Source organism: Sander vitreus, chromosome 7 (genome assembly GCF_031162955.1).
Source record: "Sander vitreus isolate 19-12246 chromosome 7, sanVit1, whole genome shotgun sequence".
In the NCBI taxonomy this organism is placed as follows: Eukaryota; Metazoa; Chordata; class Actinopteri; order Perciformes; family Percidae; genus Sander; species Sander vitreus.
The window spans coordinates 1,360,612-1,384,057 of record NC_135861.1 but is presented as its reverse complement, the minus strand read 5'-3'; the positions used below and the strand labels follow the sequence as shown (position 1 = coordinate 1,384,057).

Below are 23,446 nucleotides of genomic sequence, written 5' to 3'. Positions count from 1 at the left end.
TCATCACGTCGACCAGCGCGGAGCGCGAGCGTAGGGTTCAGCAGAAACCCAACCCCGTCAAAAAGCCCAATATTCAGCCCAATCTGAAGCCCAATCCTGGATTCGATGCATCCCTACTTTCAAGGCATTTTCTACTTTCAGGACTTTTCGAAAAATGTTCCAGGAAAAGTACATTTTGGACTGTGGTCGGGTGTGTGGGCGGAGCTTACCCGTGGCTGTTGTGGCGGTGTTGGTGGTTCCCGTCTCGTGGGTCTCGCATGGCGGGTTGGAGCAGACGGTTGCTCCGCTCAGAGCGGCAGGACGCTGAGCTGCAGGCTGATTGGAGAGACGACAACATTCAACAACACGCCATGTTCCTGTCTTTCCTGTTTCATTGCATCTTCTTTATCCATATTTCTTACAGGGCTATTCAATTAATCAAACGTGATTATGATTTCAGATCTCACACACACACACACACACACACACACACACACACACACGAAAAACGATTATTATGCACATTACGTTTTGCAAGTTACTCGCCTGCAGCTGTTGGCTCATGCTGGCGGACGCCACCGTGGAGGTGTTGGTGGTGCCCGTCTCGTGTGTCTCACAGGGCGGGTTGGAGCACACTCTGTCGCTGCCGCCCATGGTTGCTGTGGCGACGGTGGAGGTGTTGGTGGTGCCCGTCTCGTGCGTCTCACAGGGCGGGTTGGAGCACACTCTGTCGCTGCCGCCCATGGTTGCTGTGGCGACGGTGGAGGTGTTGGTGGTGCCCGTCTCGTGCGTCTCACAGGGCGGGTTGGAGCACACTCTGTCGCTGCCGCCCATGGTTGCTGTGGCGACGGTGGAGGTGTTGGTGGTGCCCGTCTCGTGCGTCTCACAGGGCGGGTTGGAGCAGACCTGCGTCACTGCAGCATCATCAGAGTGACATCATCAACACACTTGATTCTGTTTGTATTTCATCTACAACAGGCGTGGGCGATCGGGTCGTAGACGTAGCCTACGTAGACTATGACAAACATTTTAGTTATGAAGCCTGAATAGAATATGTAAGCATAAAGTGCTCATATTCTGCTTTTTGGCTTTTCCCCTTTCCTTTATTGTGTTATATATCTTTTTTTGTGCACGTTATATGTTTACAAAGTGAAAAAGCCCAAAGTCCCCCCCAAAGGGACTTACCATCTCCAACAGAAAACACTGTTCACAAACTGCTCCAAACAGCTCTATTGTAGTCCAGCCTTTACTTCAGAGACAAACGTGGTCACTTTGGAACACACGTTATAATGCTCGCCTAGCTGCTAGCATGGCACGCCCTCATACTCTGCTTCTGACTGGCTAGTAGTCCTTACCTAGGTACTGTCAGGACACGCCCTCATACTCTGCTTCTGACTGGCTAGTAGTCCTTACCTAGGTACTGTCAGGGCACGCCCTCATACTCTGCTTCTGACTGGCTAGTAGTCCTTACCTAGGTACTGTCAGGGCACGCCCTCATACTCTGCTTCTGACTGGCTAGTAGTCCTTACCTAGGTACTGTCAGGACACGCCCTCATACTCTGCTTCTGACTGGCTAGTAGTCCTTACCTAGGTACTGTCAGGACACGCCTCATACTCTGCTTCTGACTGGCTAGTAGTCCTTACCTAGATACTGTCAGGGCACTCCCTCATACTCTGCTTCTGACTGGCAAGTAGTCCTTACCTAGATACTGTCAGGGCCCTCATACTCTGCTTCTGACTGGCTAGTAGTCCTTACCTAGGTACTGTCAGGGCACGCCCTCATACTCTGCTTCTGACTGGCTAGTAGTCCTTACCTAGGTACTGTCAGGACACGCCCTCATACTCTGCTTCTGACTGGCTATTTTTTAAAAGGTTAAAAAATAAGCGTTATTCACTTCCATATAACAATTTATCAAAGCCACATTTCCCACCGGGCGCGTCTGCGCTGCGTTCCGGAGGCGCCGCGGCCCCTGCGAGCTACGACTCGGCGCATCCCAGAAGCGCTGAGACGCTACCGGTGAGGTATGGCGCCCCCTGGTTCAGCTGTTCCTCTGTCACATGTAATAGCTCCGCACCAGGGGAACCCGATCGTTAACGTTAGCTGCTGTATCTTAGCCCCCAGTAAGGTTAATCGGTGCGGGCTGACAGGCCACAGCCCATCAGGTGTCAGATCCATGGAAAAGAGGCGGCAGACTGCTTTGTGCACTATGAGTTCCTGCATGGTTTCAGCATCTCTCCTTGATCCGCTAGCTGCCTGCCCCCTGAACACACCGTGAGACAGCCCCGGTCTCAGGAGACAACACGGGGGTCAGAAACGTCAAACAAACACTAGAGGCACGGGATAGGCACCAGAATACATCAAACCACTCCAGCCTAGGGCTGGGCGATATGGGGAAAATCAAATATCACGATATTTTTCACCAAATACCTCGATATCGATACCGCAACGATATTGTAGCGTTGACTATTGGTGCTTTCACAAAATATTTACACAATATTTTATATGAATAATCACCAGTAATGTGGATATAATGACAAAGTGGGTAAAGGTAAATAATAGCACAGCTACAACAGTCTGGTATGTTCAGAAAAGTACATCACTTTACTGTAATTCAGCCTTTAATACCAGGAAAAGACACTAATGCCATATTACGATATTACAATATCCAAAATCTAAGACGATATCTAGTCTCATATCACGATATCAATATAATAGCCATATATTGCCCAGCTCTACTTCAGCCAATCACTGACAATATGGTTGGGGGAGGGGGTTAGTGTGCATGCCCATAATGGGGGCAGGGAATGTTTTTTTTTTTTGGCTGGAAAGTTGTTTGTTGTATTTTAGTGCACAGCCTGTGCCCCTAGTGTTTGTTTGACGTTTAGGACCTGAAACCATGCAGGAACTCACAGTGCACCTTTAAGGTTAAGGATTTAAAATGTAACTGTCACCCGTGCTGATTAACAGGGCTCTTACCGCTCCAGCAGAAGCATCTCTAAATGAACAGTAGGACGCAGATTCTAGATATTATTTCTATAACATCTGAAATTAAGACGGCTTTAATATCGGAGTAACTGGAGCTCGTGGAAGAAGTTTCTGTACCTGTAGCAGCTGCCGTGTCTCCAGCCTCTCCTGCTGCTGCTGCAGTAGTAGTAGCAGTACTACTACTTCCAGGTTCTTCTGAAGTAGGAGAAGCCATGAAGGTGACGGGCAGATCCTGGACCAGCGGCTGAGCCTCGGCACCGCTCGGAGTCGTGATCAGAGTCACCTGCACAGGCAAAACTGCAGCATTACTACTAGGGCTGGGTTAAAACAATCGATTCTCCCAATAAAACCCATCTTTGTCGGAGTGATGTCATCTCCATTCATAAAATCCGGTAATCAATCTTTTAATATCTGCCTTTTAAACCATGGATGGCTAAGTTAAAAGTCCTTGAAACAAACTTTTTGGGGGTCAGTTCATAATGTAAACAGCCGACCTGTCGAGCGACGTCATGGGCGCACCGTAACTGTTTATACCCGCGCTGGTGGTCGTGACACTAGCTGCAGTCTTCTCCTGAACAGAGGTGGCGCTAATGAGCAAAGGCTACAGACGTTGATATTTCTCCGGACTAGAAGGAGAAGAAAAAAGGTAAACAACGGCAGAACTGGCAGCAGCGTTGACGTCAATGCTTCAGAATGTCTGCACAACGATTGGATGAGCTCCTTGGTGGGATCAAGCCTTTCATTCACCATAACGAGCTCCTCTTAACCCAGGACGTTAACCAGAGAGACCTGCAGTTAGGGCTGGGCGATATGGTTCTCCAAAATCAGATAGCACCATATTCTTCACCAAATACCTCGATATCGATATTGCGGTGATATTCTAGGGTTGACTATTGGTGCCGTTGTGACGAAAAGAGAGCTGAGCCAGAAGGCAAAGCTCTCAATCTACCGGTCAGTTTTTGTTCCTACCCTCACCTATGGTCATGAAGGCTGGAGGTCATGACCGAAAGAACAAGATCCAGGGTACAAGCGGCCGAAATGGGCTTTCCTCAGGAGGGTAGCTGGCGTCTCCCTTAGAGATCGGGTGAGAAGCTCAGTTATCCGTGAGGAGCTCGTAGTAGAGCCGCTGCTCCTTTGCGCCGAAAGGAGCCAGTTGAGGTGGTTCGGGCATCTGGTAAGGATGCCCCTGGGACGCCTCCCCCTAGGGAGGTGTTCCAGGCACGTCCAGCTGGGAGGAGGCCTCGGGGAGACCCAGGACTAGGTGGAGGGATTATATCTCCAACCTGGCCTGGGAACGCCGGGATCCCCAGTCGGAGCTGGTTAATGTGGCCCGAAAGGGAAGTTTGGGGTCCCCTGCTGGAGCTGCTACTCCCCGCGACCCGACCCCCGGATAAGCGGACGAAGATGGATGGATGGATGGACTATTGGTGCTTTAACAAAATATCTTCCCACTTATATTTTAGATAAATAATCATCAGTAATGTAGATATAATGTCTAAGTGTTAAAGGCAAATAACCGAACAGCTAGAACAGTCTGGTAAGTTCAGGAAAGTACATCACGTTACTGTAACGCAGCCTTTAAAACCAGGAAAAGACACTAATGTCATATCACGATATCCAAAATGTAAGACGATATCTAGTCTCATATCCATATATCGCCCAGCCCTATTTGCAGTCACTCTGAGGCCGGTTACACACTGCCTGCGTGGCGTGAGCGTGGCGTTTTCTACTGCCTTTATACACCAGAAACGTGTCTGACGCAGCGCTGCTGCTGCTGCTAGTCGTGTCTGAACACATGGATGTTTCCCATTGATAAAATGAAATACCATGTAAAAAATAAATATATACTGATCTGATTACAGCAAAGACAACGCCGGCAGTATTGACGACAAAATAGGCTCCCGGAATATTTGGTTCTGTATTGACAGGTGCAATATTAGAAAATCTATTTTTTTTTATATTACATATATATCAAAACCTAGAGACTTTTATACATCAAAATGTCATTTATTAATATGCATTTGTGTCTAAATGACATATAAACATCTTTTCCTATTCTATGTTGCCTGGAAACGCTTCCAAACACGCTTGTGTGTCGCGTGAAAAATATGTGTTGGTTCTATTTCTAGCACGCACGCTGCTTTCTCAGCTCCTGAGACGTGCGCGTCACGCAGGCAGCCTGCACGCCTAACCTGTTACCATGGGAGCTGAAAAATATAAACAGACACCGCGCAGCTGACACGCCGGGCGACGCATCCCCGTGTGTAACCGGCCTGAGAGTCCTGGCATCCGGTTGCCTTTGAACTATGTGTCATTTTGACGTCACACTGGCGCACAACAGGTCGGCTGTGGCGACTGTAAAAGGCCTTAACCTCGTGCAATAAAACATATTTGAGGGTTGCTTCTTGCTTGTACAATTTACAGCAGAAGTTCTCTGTGGAAATAACTGGTTATACCCAGAACCAATTACTATGATAGTACAGTGCAGAGACAAAACTACAGTATTACTAAAAGTACTGAGCCTTAGAGCTAGATCGGGCCCAAAAAAAATCACGCCCGACTAACATTAACATAATCAAAGACCTGGACCCATATAGGAGACTTTCTGGTCTCCATCACCTGATTAATACTGTCCTTCATCACGGTCTCCATCACCTGATTAATACTGTCCTTCATCACGGTCTCCATCACCTGATTAATACTGTCCTTCATCACGGTCTCAGTCACCTGATTAATACTGTCCTTCATCACGGTCTCCGTCACCTGATTAATACTGTCCTTCATCACGGTCTCCATCACCTGATTAATACTGTCCTTCATCACGGTCTCCATCACCTCATTAATACTGTCCTTCATCACGGTCTCCATCACCTGATTAATACTGTCCTTCATCACGGTCTCCATCACCTGATTAATACTGTCCTTCATCACGGTCTCCATCACCTGATTAATACTGTCCATCACCTAATAAATACTGTCCTTCATCACGGTCTCCATCACCTGATTAATACTGTCCTTCATCACGGTCTCCATCACCTGATTAATACTGTCCTTCATCACGGTCTCCATCACCTGATTAATACTGTCCTTCATCACGGTCTGCATGCTGACCCACTGGCCGACAACAGTGCTGCAGAGGGGGGAGACACGATGTAGCCCAGTTTACCTCCCACTCACGTCAGGTCAGGACCTCCACCCAGAGCTACGGGAGAAGCTGGAGAGGCAGAGCTTTCTCCCCACCCAATAAGGCGAATAAAGTAATGATTAAAAAATCACAAATGGGTCAGGCCCGTCGGTAGGGACTTCAGTCTCGTTACCTGTTTTGGTCCGGCTGCTGCGGTTGCTGTGGTAACCTGGTTGGCGAGCGTGGCGATGGTGGAGACGCTTCCTGTTCCTGTCCCCAGACTGGACATACCTGAGACACAAACACACCTGTCAGTCCGCTTCTTACAGCCGGCTCAGCACCCATCTCCATGTCCGACCGCTGTTTACCTGTGGTTCCCTTGACGACCAGCGTGGTGACGGCCGGTTTGGTGCCGACAGCTCCCGATGACACCAGTCGGACTCCGCTCATGGGGACTGTCCGGAGGATCGTACCAGGCATCCCCGGAGCGCCTTTCAGCACCACCTGTAACACACACACACATTAAAAAATCCACTCTGCGCTCCGCTCACATGCTTTAGTTGGCTATATAGCTTGTGTGTGTGTGTGTGTTACCTGTGTGTGTGTGTGTGTGTGTGTGTGTTACCTGTGTGTGTGTGTGTGTGTGTGTGTGTGTGTGTGTGCGCGCGTTACCTGTGTGTGTGTGTGTGCGCGCGTTACCTGTGTGTGTGTTACCTGTGTGTGTGTGTGTGCGCGCGTTACCTGTGTGTGTTGTTACCTGTGTGTGTGTTACCTGTGTGTGTGTTACCTGTGTGTGTGTTACCTGTGTGTGTGTGTGTGCGCGCGTCCGTGTGGGTTACCTGTGTGTTACCTTTGTCTGTGTGTTTGTGTGCATTACATGCGTTTGCGTGCGTTACATGTGTGTGCACGTGTGTGTCTGTCTGTGAGTGTGTTACCTGTGTGTGTGTGTGTGTTACCCATTTCTGAATGTGTGTGCGTTATGTGTGTGCGCGCGTCCATGTGTGTTACCTGTGTGTGTGTGTTTGCGTGCATTACGTGTTTGTGCGCGTGTGTGTCTGTGTGTGTGTGTGTGTGTGTGTGTTTGTGTTTGTTAGTTACCTGTGTGAGTCCCTGCTGGCCGGCTGCAGTGATTTTGGGGACGGTGGAGATGATCTTCCCGGCGGTACCTGGCGTCATCATCTTGGTGGTCAGGATGGTGAACGGACTGTTGCCACCTGTAGGGGGCGGAGCCTCACTCAGTCAATCTTCACAGCAAACACTAAAGCAGCTCAGGTGTGTGTGTGTGTGTGTCTGTGCCGTACCTGCCCCCCCCTGCAGCGCTGACATTGGGATGGTCTTGATGTAGGTGGTCCCCGGTTTGGAGGTTGCCGGGGCGACGCCCAGGATGGTGGGTTTGGCTGTTGTGGCTCCGGCCTGCGCGGTGCTGAGAACAGCGGTCTGTTTTCCGTCTGCTGAGGTCACCAACTTCAAGATGGTTCCTGCTGGGAGGCCGCCCTTCGCCTGATACCGAGAGAAGGGGGGGGGGGTTAAAGGGTCATTCTGCCATTTATCTACCTATTTTCCCACGCATTGATGTCTAAGTGTAGCCTGGAAGTCCAGACCCAAATCTGAAAGATTAAGGGTCTGGCAATGAGAAAGGAAAATGGCCCAACTCGAGGGGCGGCACCAAGCATGCATTTGAAAATCTCACTGCACGCAATTGGATAACACTACGACCAATCACAACAATACACGGGGTGACGTATCCAGAGCCACATATGCTTAGCTACCAGGGAAGCTAACTGGTAGATTAAACTCTTAGCTACCAGAGGAGCTAACTGGTAGATTAAACTCTTAGCTACCAGAGGAGCTAACTGGTAGATTAGACTCTTAGCTACCAGAGGAGCTAACTGGTAGATTAAACTCTTAGCTACCAGAGGAGCTAACTGGTAGATTAGACTCTTAGCTACCAGAGGAGCTAACTGGTAGATTAAACTCTTAGCTACCAGAGGAGCTAACTGGTAGATTAAACTCTTAGCTACCAGAGGAGCTAACTGGTAGATTAGACTCTTAGCTACCAGAGGAGCTAACTGGTAGATTAGACTCTTAGCTACCAGAGGAGCTAACTGGTAGATTAGACTAAACATCCTTCTTGCAAAGGAACGATTGGAGCTCCGTCTTCTGTTCCTCTTTTAAATAAAAAAATTCATTGTAGCGGCCAAAGCCGTTTCAAACAGCTGGTGTTCATCCGTAGCCATCTTGCAATGTTTACTAATGAGTTGGAAGTCGCAGCGCTGTCGTCGTCTGTTTAGCTCGCCTCTGGCCCGCCTACATCAGATGCACCGATGTGATTGGTGCAGCTCGGCTACCAGGGCATAGTTAATGAGCATCATTGCTGAATGCCAGAGTGACTCGCTGAGCTAATTACAATTGAGCTCTCGCGAGATCTCGTGGCCTAAGTGACTAATGTGAACAAAAATCTCTGAAATTGGTCTATTATTGAGCTCTAAGTTCCTCTTTAACCTGTAACCAGTACCTGGAGGATCTGGGTGACTGGGCTGCTCCCAGCCTGAACAGTGAGCGCTCCACTCTGGACTGGTTTGGTGTGAACCACGGTCATCATCTTCCCCAGGTTACCAAGGTTACCGATCTGAAACGTAACCAATAAAGTTTTCCTCCAGTGACCAGGCAGGCAGTGACAGAGGAAGTGTTAAGATCCTTAACTTAAGTAAAAAGTGCCAACAGGTGACATCACTCACCAGAGTCCCGCCTCCGCCCATGCTGAGCGGACTGTTAACGAGCGTGATGGTCTTTGTGACTCCGCCCACCATCGTGGTGACCACCTGAGCCTGCTGGGACACCGTCACCGTGCCCGACTTGTGCACCGTGATGATTGGCCGGCCGGGGGTCCCGGGGGTGGAGACCACAGAGGTACCACCCACCTGAGCGGCAGCGGTCTTCAGCATCCGAGTGGCCGGGTTACTCACCTGAGACACACAGAAGAGAACAGGTCTGACTTAATGCCCCGCCCACAACGCTATCTGACTCTCTGTTACTGGCTGTTATGTTGAAAGTTTCTCATTTATTAAAGAATTACTTAAAGTGCTCATATTCTGCTTTTTGGCTTTTCCCCTTTCCTTTATTGTGTTATATATCTTTTTTGTTCACGTTATAGGTTTACAAAGTGAAAAAGCCCAAAGTCCCCCCCAAAGGGACCCACCAACTCCAACAGAAAACACTGTTCACAAACTGCTCCAAACAGCTCTATTGTAGTCCAGCCTTTACTTCAGAGACAAACGTGGTCACTTTGGAACACACGTTATAATGCTCACCTAGCTGCTAGCATGGCACGCCCTCATACTCTGCTTCTGACTGGCTAGTAGTCCTTACCTAGGTACTGTCAGGACACGCCCTCATACTCTGCTTCTGACTGGCTAGTAGTCCTTACCTAGGTACTGTCAGGGCACGCCCTCATACTCTGCTTCTGACTGGCTAGTAGTCCTTACCTAGGTACTGTCAGGGCACGCCCTCATACTCTGCTTCTGACTGGCTAGTAGTCCTTACCTAGGTACTGTCAGGGACACGCCCTCATACTCTGCTTCTGACTGGCTAGTAGTCCTTACCTAGCTGCTGTCATGGCACACCCTCATACTCTGCTTCTGACTGGCTAGTAGTCCTTACCTAGGTACTGTCAGGGCACGCCCTCATACTCTGCTTCTGACTGGCTAGTAGTCCTTACCTAGCTACTGTCAGGGCACGCCCTCATACTCTGCTTCTGACTGGCTAGTAGTCCTTACCTAGGGTACTGTCAGGGCACGCCCTCATACTCTGCTTCTGACTGGCTAGTAGTCCTTACCTAGCTACTGTCAGGGCACGCCCTCATACTCTGCTTCTGACTGGCTAGTAGTCCTTACCTGGGTACTGTCAGGGCACGCCCTCATACTCTGCTTCTGACTGGCTAGTAGTCCTTACCTAGGTACTGTCAGGGCACGCCCTCATACTCTGCTTCTGACTGGCTAGTAGTCCTTACCTAGGTACTGTCAGGGCACGCCCTCATACTCTGCTTCTGACTGGCTAGTAGTCCTTACCTAGGTACTGAGCATGTGTGACTGCCAATAAAGATGTTACAGCGACCTGAACACAGGGTGAAAAGAGAAGCTGCAGCAATGAGCAGTACAACAAAAATATGGTGTTTTGGAAAATTAAACCATGTAAACCTATTCTGGTACAACCTCTAAATACAACTTTGAATCTGAAAATGAGCATAATATGAGCACTTTAAGGCATTTAAACAAAGGTTTGTGTTGGAGTTTTTAACATTGCAACATCTTCATCTTGACTTAAAGATTTTCATTTTCACTGTAAATGCATATCGGTTCCAAATATATGTTATATTAACTACTAATAATCGGTATCGGCCTTGAAAAACCAGCACGTGTCGACCCCTAGCTGGTCTTATTGTAACTGGAGCAGCTACTTTGAGCGGCAGACTGCTGGATCCTGAACTCACAGCCATCGTCTTTACTAGGGTTGCTCCTGCGGGGACGTTCATCATCGTCGCCGTGGACGGGGGCATCTTCTGAGTCGCTGCAGCTGCCGCCGCCAGAGCCGCCATGCCGCTCATCTGAGGACTGCTTCCTATTGGCTGAGAGCAGACAGGAAACGGGAGGAAGGTAAGAAAGAGCTCAGAGTTGCTCAGTTGTCTTGGAGATTGATAAGTTATCATGTGAATACTGATTTGTTGTCACATGACAACATGTGGTCATATATCCACATAACTGAAGTTACGTACTTATTTAAAAGGGTAGTTTCACCCTATTTTCCCAGGCATTTCTGTCTAAGTGACTAACAATGATATGAACAAATCATTGTGAACAAAATATATGAACAAAAATATTTGAAAATGGTGCAGTATTAAGTAAGAAATTTGTAACCGGCATCTGAGAACCGGGCTTTTTGTTAAAGCGTAAGATCTTTTTTGTTCAACATTCAACAGCCCCGAAATCACAATCACCAAACTCCACCAGACTCCATGTAAATAATCAGGACTTTTAGCGTGTATAGAGCCAGCATATTTCCACCAGACTCCATGTAAATAATCAGGACTTTTAGCGTGTATAGAGCCAGCATATTTCCACCAGACTCCATGTAAATAATCAGGACTTTTAGCGTGTATAGAGTCAGCATATTTCCACCAGACTCCATGTAAATAATCAGGACTTTTAGCGTGTATAGAGCCAGCATATTTCCACCAGACTCCATGTAAATAATCAGGACTTTTAGCGTGTATAGAGCCAGCATATTTCCACCAGACTCCATGTAAATAATCAGGACTTTTAGCGTGTATAGAGCCAGCATATCTCCACCAGACTCCATGTAAATAATCAGGACTTTTAGCGTGTATAGAGCCAGCATATTTCCACATGTAAATGGGTGAATTAAGGGTTTATTTCAACCAAACCAGAGTGGTGATTGTTGGAACAGTGGGAAGATGAACCAAGACGGCTTTTGATAGTTTTATTTAGTTTCTGTCCACTTTGAATGAAGTGTGTTTTACGATGATAAAAGTCCTGATTATTTACATGGAGTCTGGTGGGTTTGGTGATGGGGATTGCGGGGCTGTTTCATGTTAAACTAAAAGGATCTTCCTCTTTTCCCCCGCTGCCGACTGCAGCGATCTTGTTTAATACTGGACTCCCTCCACTGAGGAAGGCCACAGGATGGAGCGTGTCATACCAACATGTGCGTTTAAAACGAGATAAGAATCACGAAGGCATCTTTACCATCCCCTGACCGGCCTGAGCAGGTACCACCATACGAACACCGGCAGGAAGTGTCGTCAGGGCGACCTGGGGTTTGGGCGTGGCCTGTCTCACTGTGACGATGGAGGCTCCGCCTGCTGTTGCCCCCGGAGCTGCTGCCACCTTCAGGACCGCTGCAGAAATACAGGAAACGGATTAGAGGCATCCAGGGCAACCTGCTCTACGCGCAGTTTCACAATGATATCTAGGTCTTTTAAATAATAATAATAATAATAATAATAATAATAATAATAATAATGTATACTTTATTAATTAAGGGGAAATTACAATGTTTTCATTCTGTTATTATTATACCCATTACACACACATGCTCAGTACCTCTACATGCACTAATGCAGAGATGTCAGAGTGAGGGGGCTGCCCATGGAAGGGCGCCCCGAGCCCCTCTCCAGCTACCAGTCCACCACCATACTTTGGTCCGTATGGGGACTTGAACCGGCGACCCTCCGGTCCCCAACCCAACTCCCTTACTGACTGAGCTACTGCCACCCCCAATATGAAAAATAACAATCCTATGTTTACAATGTTTTATTAAGTGCTGTTAAAGGACAATTCCGGCGCAAAATGAACCTAGGGGTTAATAACAGATGTGTACCCACTCTGTCGCTCTCTGGGACATGTTTTCATGTTAATCCAATGAGTTTGGAGCTTGAAAGACGCTACTGCGGACCGCTGATTAGCTTACAGCGCTAGTATTCGGGGCACAGGGAAAGTAAAAACAAAATGCTATTTATACCACTAAAAAGGCTCAAAATATCACCAAACGTCAAAGGTAGCATAATGAGGGTCCCTACATGTTAACCGAAGCATTGAGAACTTTGAGAGTGTACAGACAGTTTATTAAAAAGATAGTTTAGAAAGACAAAAAACATGTAGGGACCCTCATGATGCTACCGTTGAAGTGTGGTGATGTTTTGAGCCTTGTTAGTGGTGTAGAAATAGAGATTTACCCTCTGGCCCGAACGCTAGCGTTAGCAGCTAATCAGCGGTTCGCGCTAGCTTGTTTAAAGCTAGAGACGCATTAGATTAGCATGAAAACAGATCCCAGAGAACGGTCGACTCGGTACACATATGTTATTAACCCCCTAGGTTCATTTTGCGCCCTTTCTTCGTTGAACCCTGACGCAGACACTGTGTGTGTAAACCTACCTGGTGCTTTAGCGGCGGCTAAGGAGGCAGCGGGGGATTGGACCAGTGTGAGGCCGGACAGCGGGACACCTTGGTTGGCCGGTGTCGTGGCGACGGGGGCGGGGCTCTTGGGTGTGGCCGTGGGGACAGGGTTGAGGGCGGGGGCAGAGGCAGGCGTGGTGGGAATGTCGTACTTCTGCAGCTGCAGCAGGTAGGTCTCGGCGGTCTGCGACGGTCCCCAGCTCACCTCCAGAGACGCCGTGTTGGCCCGGACCAGCTGCACCCGAGAGGGCGCGCAGGGACGCTCTGAGGACAGACACGTGGGACAGGGTCAAGCTTCAGTTACACTCCGGCGTGAGCGTGGGGCGGGCCTCCGTAGATGGCTGGTGCGTGCTCTGCGAGCTTGCACGGAGACACTTAGGCCTCCTGCACGCTGCCTGCGTGGCGTGAGCGTGGCGTTTCTGTTACGTGGCAGCTGCGTGGCGTTTTCTCTGTCTTTAACACACCAGAAACGTGTCCTACGCTGCTTATGCTGCTGCTGCTAGCCTTGTCTGAACATATGGATGTTAAACATAAATATATACTGATCTGATTACAGCAAAGACAACGTCGGCAGTGTTGACGACAAAATAGGCTCCGGAATATTTCGTTCTGTATTGACAGGTGCAATATATATTTTTTTATATTACATTTATATCGGCATTTATATCAAAACCTCGAGACTTTCAAACATCAACATGTCATTTATTAAATGTATTTGTGTCTAAATGACATATAATCATCTTTTCCTATTCTATTTTTTTCCTGGAAACGCTTCCAACACGCTTGCGTGTGGCGTGAAAAATAGGCGTCGGTCCTATTTCTAGCATGCTATTTCGCCTGAGACGTGCGTGTCACGCAGGCAGTGTGCACGCTCTAACCTGTTACCATGGGAGCCGAAATAAAAACGGACACGCCACGCAGCTGACACGCTCACGCCACCACGCAGCTGACACTGGTGCTTTCACATGATAATCATCCTTCATAACCAGGAAAAGACCACATATTTAAAGCGTAACTCTCGCCAAAATGCAACCTAGGGTCTTTTAGCCTAGCTTAGCACAGATCCTGGAGGTAACCGGCTCCATCTAGCCTAGCTTAGCACAGATCCTGGAGGTAACTGGCTCCATCTAGCCTAGCTTAGCACAGATCCTGGAGGTAACCGGCTCCATCTAGCCTAGCTTAGCTCAGGTCCTGGAGGTAACAGGCTCCATCTAGCCTAGCTTAGCACAGATCCTGGAGGTAACAGGCTCCATCTAGCCTAGCTTAGCACAGATCCTGGAGGTAACAGGCTCCATCTAGCCTAGCTTAGCACAGATCCTGGAGGTAACCGGCTCCATCTAGCCTAGCTTAGCACAGATCCTGGAGGTAACCGGCTCCATCTAGCCTAGCTTAGCACAGATCCTGAGGTAACCGGCTCCATCTAGCCTAGCTTAGCACAGATCCTGGAGGTAACTGGCTCCATCTAGCCTAGCTTAGCACAGATCCTGGAGGTAACCGGCTCCATCTAGCCTAGCTTAGCACAGATCCTGGAGGTAACCGGCTCCATCTAGCCTAGCTTAGCACAGATCCTGGAGGTAACTGGCTCCATCTAGCCTAGCTTAGCACAGATCCTGGAGGTAACCGGCTCCATCTAGCCTAGCTTAGCACAGATCCTGGAGGTAACCGGCTCCATCTAGCCTAGCTTAGCACAGATCCTGGAGGTAACCGGCTCCATCTAGCCTAGCTTAGCACAGATCCTGGAGGTAACTGGCTCCATCTAGCCTAGCTTAGCACAGATCCTGGAGGTAACTGGCTCCATCTAGCCTAGCTTAGCACAGATCCTGGAGGTAACTGGCTCCATCTAGCCTAGCTTAGCACAGATCCTGGAGGTAACCGGCTCCATCTAGCCTAGCTTAGCACAGATCCTGGAGGTAACCGGCTCCATCTAGCCTAGCTTAGCACAGATCCTGGAGGTAACAGGCTCCATCTAGCCTAGCTTAGCACAGATCCTGGAGGTAACTGGCTCCATCTAGCCTAGCTTAGTACAGATCCTGGAGGTAACCGGCTCCATCTAGCCTAGCTTAGCACAGATCCTGGAGGTAACCGGCTCCATCTAGCCTAGCTTAGCACAGATCCTGGAGGTAACCGGCTCCATCTAGCCTAGCTTAGCACAGATCCTGGAGGTAACCGGCTCCATCTAGCCTAGCTTAGCACAGATCCTGGAGGTAACCGGCTCCATCTAGCCTACTGCTCCCAATAAGTGACAAAATAACGCCAACATGTTCCTATTCTAACCGTATACAAACTGGGAACTATATTCTCAGAAGGCGAAGCACTGCTACGTCTGCTACTTGTAAGTAGCAGTGCTTCGCCTTCTGAGAATACGTATGGTATGTCTGGACTTCTGTAACTCTGGGGATACGGTGAATAAGCTAAAGTCCCAATAAGTCGGCGTGTTCCTTTAATTCAGAGACTATTAATTGTACAGCAAAATGAGGAATTGTTACAGCTCTAGTGGGGATGTTATTTGTTCGAAGTAACACACGTGTAGCAGTAGTTCTCACCTGTCTCCAGGTACCACAGGTCCTTGCAGCACACCTGGTTGTTCCAGGCCTTTCTGTAGCCGTCTCTGCCGCTCCAGATGTAGAGTCTGGAGTTGATGGCCACGCTGCAGTGACCTGCTCGGGCTCTGGGGAGGTTCTCCTCCACGCTGTCCATCAGGACCGTCTCCCAACACATCGTGTCTACAGACAGACAGGTAATCAGACAGACAGGTAGTCAGACAGACAGACAGTCAGACCGACAGAGAGACAGGTAGTCAGACGGACACAGAGACAGGTAGTCAGAGAGACAGGTATTCAGACAGACAGACAGACAAGTAGTCAGACAGACAGACAGTCAGACAGACAGACAGGTAGTCAGACAGACAGACAGGTAATCAGACAGACAGAGAGACAGACAGACAGGTAATCAGACAGACAGAGTATAGTCAGACAGACAGGGATAGTCAGACAGACAGACAGGTAGTCAGACAGACAGGTAGTCAGACAGACAGGTAGTCAGACAGACAGACAGTCAGACCGACAGAGAGACAGGTAGTCAGACAGACAGGCAGACAGACAGGTAATCAGACAGACAGAGAGACAGGTAATCAGACAGACAGAGACAGGTAGTCAGACAGACAGGTAATCAGACAGACTGAGACAGGTATTCAGACAGACAGACAGGTAGTCAGACAGACAGACAGACAGACAGGTAGTCAGACCGACAGACAGGTAGTCAGACAGACAAGCTGCAGTGTCATCCTCCTCATGTCACTGATCTCTATAAGTCAGGCTACATCCACACTATCTCCAGTCAGGGAGCTTACAGGCCTTCCAGCTCCACCTCGGCCCTGCTCGTACTTTCCACCGTTGTTGTTCTTTTTACAAAGTCTTTTCTGTATTTTTAACTTCTACATCCGTGATTTACAACCGCAGAGTAACGTCAGACAATCTGCTTCCTGTTTACACCAACACGCACGTGCCCAGTGTGTGTGTGAATGGTCATGTGATACGTGATGTCAGATGTGTTAATATTGACGGGGATTAGTTCTGCTACTGGAGCTGAAACTCTTGTGTGGACGGAGACCAATTTTTGTCTCAAGGCGCCGTTTAAAAATGAAAACGTGTAGATGTAGCCTGAGGGTGTGTGTGTGAACATGTATTACTGTGTGTGTGTGTGTGTGTGTGTGTGTGTATGTGTGTGTGTGTACCTAGGTTGAGACAGGCCAGTGTGTTGGTACACTTCCACTCCTTCTCGTGAGTCGCCACTTTGACATCATCCATCACCAGAGGAACCCAACCTCCGAACACATACATCCTGACAGACAGACAGACGGAGAGAGAGACGGAGAGAGATAGACAGGAAGACAGGTAGAGAGGGACAGACGGAGAGAGAGAGCGAGACAGACAGACAGGGACAGGCAGAGAGAGAGACAGATAGATAGGGACAGGCAGAGAGAGAGACAGATAGATGGGGAGAGAGAGAGAGAGAGAGAGATTCAAGCATTAATGTCCAATTAAAAGATGCATCAACGTGTGTGTGTGTGTGTGTGTGTGTGTGTGTGTGTGTGTGTGTGTGTAGTATTACTTGTTGTTGATGGTGGTGGCAGAGTGCAGGCTGCGGGGGAGTGGCGCAGATCCATTAAGGTCCGGTTTACTCCACGTCAGAGAGTCTGTGACACCATCAGAGAACAGGAACCATCAGAACAGATGTCAGACTACTACTATCAGTCGCGTCTCACCTGTCGAACATGTCTCACCTATGTGGAGCACCCACAGGTCTCCCAACCGGCAGCCGCTCATCCCTCCGTAGATGATGAGTCTGTTGGCTGAGCGCCCGCTCGACGCTACGGCCGTGTGACTCTCTCTGGGCGGCGGCGGTAGACCCGAGGTCTGCGGGATCTCCCAGCCAACCACGCTGGAGCCTGGCCGCAGCTCCAGACTGTACAGGTCGTTCAGATACCTGAGAGGGACGGGTAAAGAGAAGAGAAGGTATGCTCTGAAACCGGAACAACAGGTAGGCTACTCGTCTATACGCTAGTTTTGGGTCAGACAGTGGAAGTGGTTCAGGTACCTGAGGACTAGGGCTGGGTAAAGAAACCCGCTGCCTAAACGACCGGTATCTACCGGATCGAATGTCAACGCAGATTTCGGTGCCACTTAAATGTCTGCGCTGCCCTCTGGTGCTCCGAAACTGACATTAACAGGCAACAGAAGCATCACTGCAAGTGACGCTAGTTACCACTACACTTGCAGCAGGTAACGTCAGCCTACCGTTAGCTAGTAGCTGGATTATCCATCCATCCATCTTCATCCGCTTATCCGGGGTCGGGTCGCGGGGGTAGCAGCTCCAGCAGGGGACCCCAAACTTCCCTTTCCCGGGCCACATTAACCAGCTCCGACTGGGGGATCCCGAGGCGTTCCCAGGCCAGGTTAGAGATATAATCCCTCCACCTAGTCCTGGGTCTCCCCCGAGGCCTCCTCCCAGCTGGACGTGCCTGGAACACCTCCCTAGGGAGGCGCCCAGGGGGCATCCTTACCAGATGCCCGAAACCACCTCAACTGGCTCCTTTCGACGTGAAGGAGCAGCGGCTCTACTCCGAGCTCCTCACGGATAACTGAGCTTCTCACCCTATCTCTGAGGGAGACGCCAGCTACCCTCCTGAGGAAACCCATTTCGGCTGCTTGTAGCTGGATTAAACACGGTTAAAATGCTGACAGCTAAACGGTCTAACGCAGGGATCTTCAATAGGGGGTCCGGTAGGGGTGGGGGGAAAAAATGGATACAGCATAGTATCGCAATATTTTCCGTGGCAATACTGTGTCGATACACAGACGCCAAGAATCGATCTTTTATTACATATGTGTTGGTCAGTTTGTCTGCTTGACAATCCCATTTTGCAGCAATACAATTGAAGTGAGGTGAACAAACCTTTCTTTTCTATCTATCTTTTTAGATAAAACAGATGTTGACAACATTTGGGGACATCATTTGAAAATGAAGTTGGAAAAAAAAGGTAATAAATTGCAATATATCGCAGAATATTGCAATACGTTTAAAATCGCAATAATATTGTATCGTGACATAAGTATCGTGATGATATCGGATCGTAAGGCCTGTGGTGATTCCCAGCCCTAGTCAGTCCTAAGGGTTCACTGTGCTACATACTACTACTTATAAAACCATGCCAACAATTAGTAGGCTATTTGAGTAGCTTAATATTCTACACAAAAAGGTATAAAGGCTTTATTGTAGTCCCTGTTTATTATCCAACTTCATTTTATACAATATATGTAGTAGGGGGTCCCTGCTCCATCTCTTTTAGGGGTCCTTGGCTTAAAAAACGTTGAAGACCCCTGGTCTAACGTGTGGCTGTATTTCACTGAAAAGGATCCCAACACAGAGACGTCCAACATCCTGCAGCTAAAGACATGGAGGACACTAGCTGCACTTTGAGAAACCATGGACACTGCCGGAGAAACAACACCAACAGGATTTACTGGTGCGTTCAATTGCACCTCGTAAATTCATGGTGCATTCAAGTGCACCTCAAGAAACTCGAGCTATTGTTGTTGTTGTTGTTGTTAAGTACCCTTCTGCCATCTAGAGGTATTTATTTTCGTTGTTTAACAGCAACAGAGCATATGTCCTTAGCAATAGACAAGCTGTTCTTTAATGTCGCCAACTGACGTTTCGTAGTAAGTGTAAGTATCGTTTCAGGCACCAGAACTTTTTTTAAAGTATCGTTTTAGCACCGGTTTCGGAGAAAACCCAAACGATACCCAACCCTACTGAGGATAGTCTGAGGTTTCCTACCTGGGGATGTTGTTCTTGGGGTCTTCACTGTCATTGGCCAGTCCTCCAAACAGGTAACAGCAACTGCCAATCAGAGAGAAGCTGTGTCCGAGGCGGGGGCAGGGGGGCGGGCCGTTCTTTGGAGCCTTGGCCTTCAGACGTTTCCACTCCCAACGACTCGCCTGAAGGACACACAAATAGTGACTCAGCAGCCCCCAGATGTTGTGATGATATTCCCCATCACATCAGAACACTACCATCCATCACATATTTCAAAAAGGCACACAAACTGTTCCTTCTCAACAGTCACACTTGTACACATTGATTTGCTTCATGTATTGTCCAAGTCTTGTTTGCACTGTCTATATTGTTGTTTTTAGTTGTCTGTATCTGTCTAGCCCATACTAATGTCCTGTACAAATGTTTCTGTCCTCATGTGTCGTAACTGTATTCAATGTTTTAAGATTTCTGCAGAACAAGAACCTGCTGGAAACCAGTTTTTAAACTGAGTCAGGCCCGTCTATATTGTAACTTAATGCTACTTTTAACTTTCCTGTATAATAAATCAAATGAATGATGAATGAAATGTTCCCCCAGCCCTCAGATTCCCCCCAGGGGTTTCCCCAGCCCCAAGGTGTTTCCCCAGGCGGGTGTTTCTCACGGACCTGCAGCTCGTACAGGTCGCTGCTGTATTTGCCGTACTCCACCATCCCTCCAAACACCAGCAGCCTTGTCCCGTCACACGCAAAGCCATACGCCGCGCAGCCGGGGGGGACGTCACCTCGTACTGCGGGGATGAACCACTGGTTGGTAGCTGCAGGGAGGACAAAACAACAAAACAAACAAGTCATTTTGCAGTCATTTTGTCAGTTTGCATGCGTTCAAGTCAAGTCATGTCTTATCATGGTATTATATTTTTATTACAGTTTTTAATGCCAGTTTTCAACGTCAGCTTTCATGGTTTAATATTCAGTTTTCATGTCAAATTGTAATGTCAGTTTTCAAGGCTATTTTAATGTTTTCATATCAGTTGTTTACATGTTTATGTTTCCACGTCTCCATCTCTTTTTGCTGCAGCACCAGAGGGGTGTGTCTCTGTGACGTCGCCATTGTTTTCAGTTAAAACGCGCCATTTCTCTCTGTTTCTGCCGGAGCCGCTCTGTTAGCTAAACAGCTAATCCTGTTAGCATGCGGATACTTCGTTAGCTTCAACAAGCAGGAGCTACCCTAGCATAGCTAGCTAACCCCCCCTATGTGGATTCCTAACAGCCAGCATCAGTTTTCAATCACATACACATGATACAATATATAAACAAATGAAATTAGCACGTTAGCTTCCAGTTAGCATTAACAGAAGCTAAACGTAGCACAGCTAGCACTTCCTCATATAGCTAGCTTTACGTTAGATGTGCATATTGTCCACACGTTACGGTACTTTATAGAGGTTTAAAGAGTTAAACCGGTACCGGTACCAGTACCTGTGTTGTAGACGTGCAGCTCGTCCACGATCCCCTCGTTCCCTCCGCCGAACACCACCATTAGCTCCTTGATAGCCACGGCTCGGTGTCCGTGCCGGGGCCGCGGAACTGGCCCGGTCCAGCCTAGGATGCGCTTCCAGCGGGGGTTCAGCACCGCGGGTTCGGATGCCATGACGCTACTGTCAGGGCCCGAGTATCCCAGTCTTCAGTGAGGGTACAAAAAAATTAAAAATTAAGTCGAGAGAAGTGTCGAAAAGGTTAAAGTCTCCGGCTCGCTAACAGCGACTCAGGATTAGCATTGGCCTGCTAACTAGCTCCTGATGCTAACTAGCCGGTTGATTTGACAGAAGCTACGTAACGTTAGTTCGCTCTTTCTAACGGAATCACAGTGTGTTCCTGCAGACAGATTCAGTCTTGTAGAGTGGGTTAGGGTTCTGCGGATCCCTCTCCGGTGATCCAGTCTGTGGTTCTAACAGGGACCAGTGTGGTGTTAACTAGCCCAGAGACTGCAGCAGGCAGTCCGCCATTTTAGCCCGGTGAACACTAGTGCAAAGTCGGTAGCTCCTCGAGCTAACAGAAACCAAAAGAAAACAGAAAGACAGCTGCGGGTGAATGTGTTGCACAGCCGCTCCATGCGTCAGTGTGAGGCGGTACCGTGGAGGCTGAGAGCTGCTGTTAAATGTGAAGAGCAGAGGGTCTGTGCGCCGGGCTGGGAGCCGCCATCTTGCTGCTAACGGCAACCAAACAACGCACAGAGAGAGAGGCTAGGTGGCTAACTGCTAACTGCCAACAGATCCACCGCAGGGTGGCAGTCAACAGCGAAACGAGTATGCGGAGACACTACAATATCATTTTCAATTTAGAGATTTTGGGCCATTTAATCTTCCTTAACATTTCTTCTTTCTGACTTTATACTCCGCTACATTTCAGAGGGAAATATTGTACTTTTCATTCCACTACATTCATCTCACAGCTTTAGTTACTAGTTAGGCTACTTTACACATTAAGGTGTTTACACACACACACACACACACACACACACACACACACACACACACACACACACACACACACACACACACACACACACACACACACACACACACACACACACACACACACACAAAACACATATAGCCTAGTTTATTAATTACAATGTTTTATTATAAACGAAACTACTACTATAACGGCCTACAAGTCCAGCTGAAATGTTAGCTGATTTAACACAACTGTTTTTTGATGCGCAGTAATCTTAATGTGTAAAGTAACTAGTAACTAAAGCTGGAACAGATGAATGTAGTGGAGTAACTAAAGTAACTTGTAACTAAAGTAACTAGTAACTAAAGCTGGAACAGATGAATGTAGTGGAGTAACTAAAGTAACTAGTAACTAAAGCTGGAACTAGTAACTAAAGCTGTAACAGATGAATGTAGTAGAGTAACTAAAGTAACTAGTAACTAAAGCTGGAACAGATGAATGTAGTGGAGTAACTAAAGTAACTAGTAACTAAAGCTGGAACAGATGAATGTAGTGGAGTAACTAGTAACTAAAGCTGGAACAGATGAATGTAGTGGAGTAACTAAAGTAACTAGTAACTAAAGCTGGAACAGATGAATGTAGTGGAGTAACTAAAGTAACTTGTAACTAAAGTAACTAGTAACTAAAGCTGTAACAGATGAATGTAGAGGAGTAACTAAAGTAACTAGTAACTAAAGCTGGAACAGATTAATGTAGTGGAGGAACTAAAGTAACTAGTAACTAAAGCTGTAACATGAATGTAGTGGAGTAACTAAAGTAACTAAAGCTGGAACAGATGAATGTAGAGGAGTAACTAAAGTAACTAGTAACTAAAGCTGGAACAGATGAATGTAGTGGAGTAACTAAAGTAACTAAAGTAACTAGTAACTAAAGCTGTAACAGATGAATGTAGTGGAGTAACTAAAGTAACTAAAGTAACTAGTAACTAAAGCTGTAACATGAATGTAGTGGAGTAACTAAAGTAACTAGTAACTAAAGCTAGTGGAGTAACTAAAGTAACTAGTAACTAAAGTAACTAGTAACTAAAGCTGTAACAGATGAATGTAGTGGAGTAACTAAAGTAACTAAAGCTGTAACAGATGAATGTAGTGGAGTAACTAAAGTAACTAGTAACTAAAGCTGGAACAGATGAATGTAGCGGAGTAACTAAAGTAACTAGTAACTAAAGCTGGAACAGATGAATGTAGTGGAGTAACTAAAGTAACTAGTAACTAAAGTAACTAGTAACTAAAGCTGTAACAGATGAATGTAGTGGAGTAACTAAAGTAACTAAAGCTGTAACAGATGAATGTAGTGGAGTAACTAAAGTAACTAAAGCTGTAACAGATGAATGTAGTGGAGTAAAAAGTACAATATTCCTCTCTGAAATGTAGCGGAGTAGAAGTAGAAAGAGGCATAAAAAGAAATAACTCCAGTAAAGTACCTCAACATTTGGACTGAAGGTCTTGGTTACTTGGGGGACGACTTACTTGCATTTTTTGTTTTTTGAAATCTTGACATACTAGAGTCAAAGGTTTTTACAGAGGGAATCTTTTATCAATCCATACATTCG

The 23,446-nt window shown here is 47.6% G+C and overlaps 1 protein-coding gene across 1 annotated transcript in view; it reads right to left on the bottom strand.

Annotated features, from left to right (window-relative positions):
• Positions 1–21,627, bottom strand: part of hcfc1b (host cell factor C1b) — a 32,269-nt gene extending 10,642 nt beyond the window's left edge. The window contains exons 1-19 of the mRNA XM_078254128.1: positions 20,857–21,627; positions 20,044–20,192; positions 19,400–19,560; positions 17,343–17,545; positions 17,171–17,255; positions 16,794–16,900; positions 15,604–15,783; positions 13,040–13,324; positions 11,852–12,003; positions 10,579–10,713; positions 8,828–9,055; positions 8,605–8,718; positions 7,391–7,589; positions 7,188–7,303; positions 6,458–6,593; positions 6,283–6,380; positions 3,083–3,248; positions 526–893; positions 210–315 (exon numbers count right to left, since the gene is read on the bottom strand). Coding sequence (XP_078110254.1) covers positions 210–315; positions 526–893; positions 3,083–3,248; positions 6,283–6,380; positions 6,458–6,593; positions 7,188–7,303; positions 7,391–7,589; positions 8,605–8,718; positions 8,828–9,055; positions 10,579–10,713; positions 11,852–12,003; positions 13,040–13,324; positions 15,604–15,783; positions 16,794–16,900; positions 17,171–17,255; positions 17,343–17,545; positions 19,400–19,560; positions 20,044–20,192; positions 20,857–21,028 — 3,160 coding nt within the window. The 5' untranslated portion in view covers positions 21,029–21,627. The remainder of the gene's footprint in view (positions 1–209; positions 316–525; positions 894–3,082; positions 3,249–6,282; positions 6,381–6,457; positions 6,594–7,187; positions 7,304–7,390; positions 7,590–8,604; positions 8,719–8,827; positions 9,056–10,578; positions 10,714–11,851; positions 12,004–13,039; positions 13,325–15,603; positions 15,784–16,793; positions 16,901–17,170; positions 17,256–17,342; positions 17,546–19,399; positions 19,561–20,043; positions 20,193–20,856) is intronic.
• Positions 21,628–23,446: the final 1,819 nt, after the last annotated feature.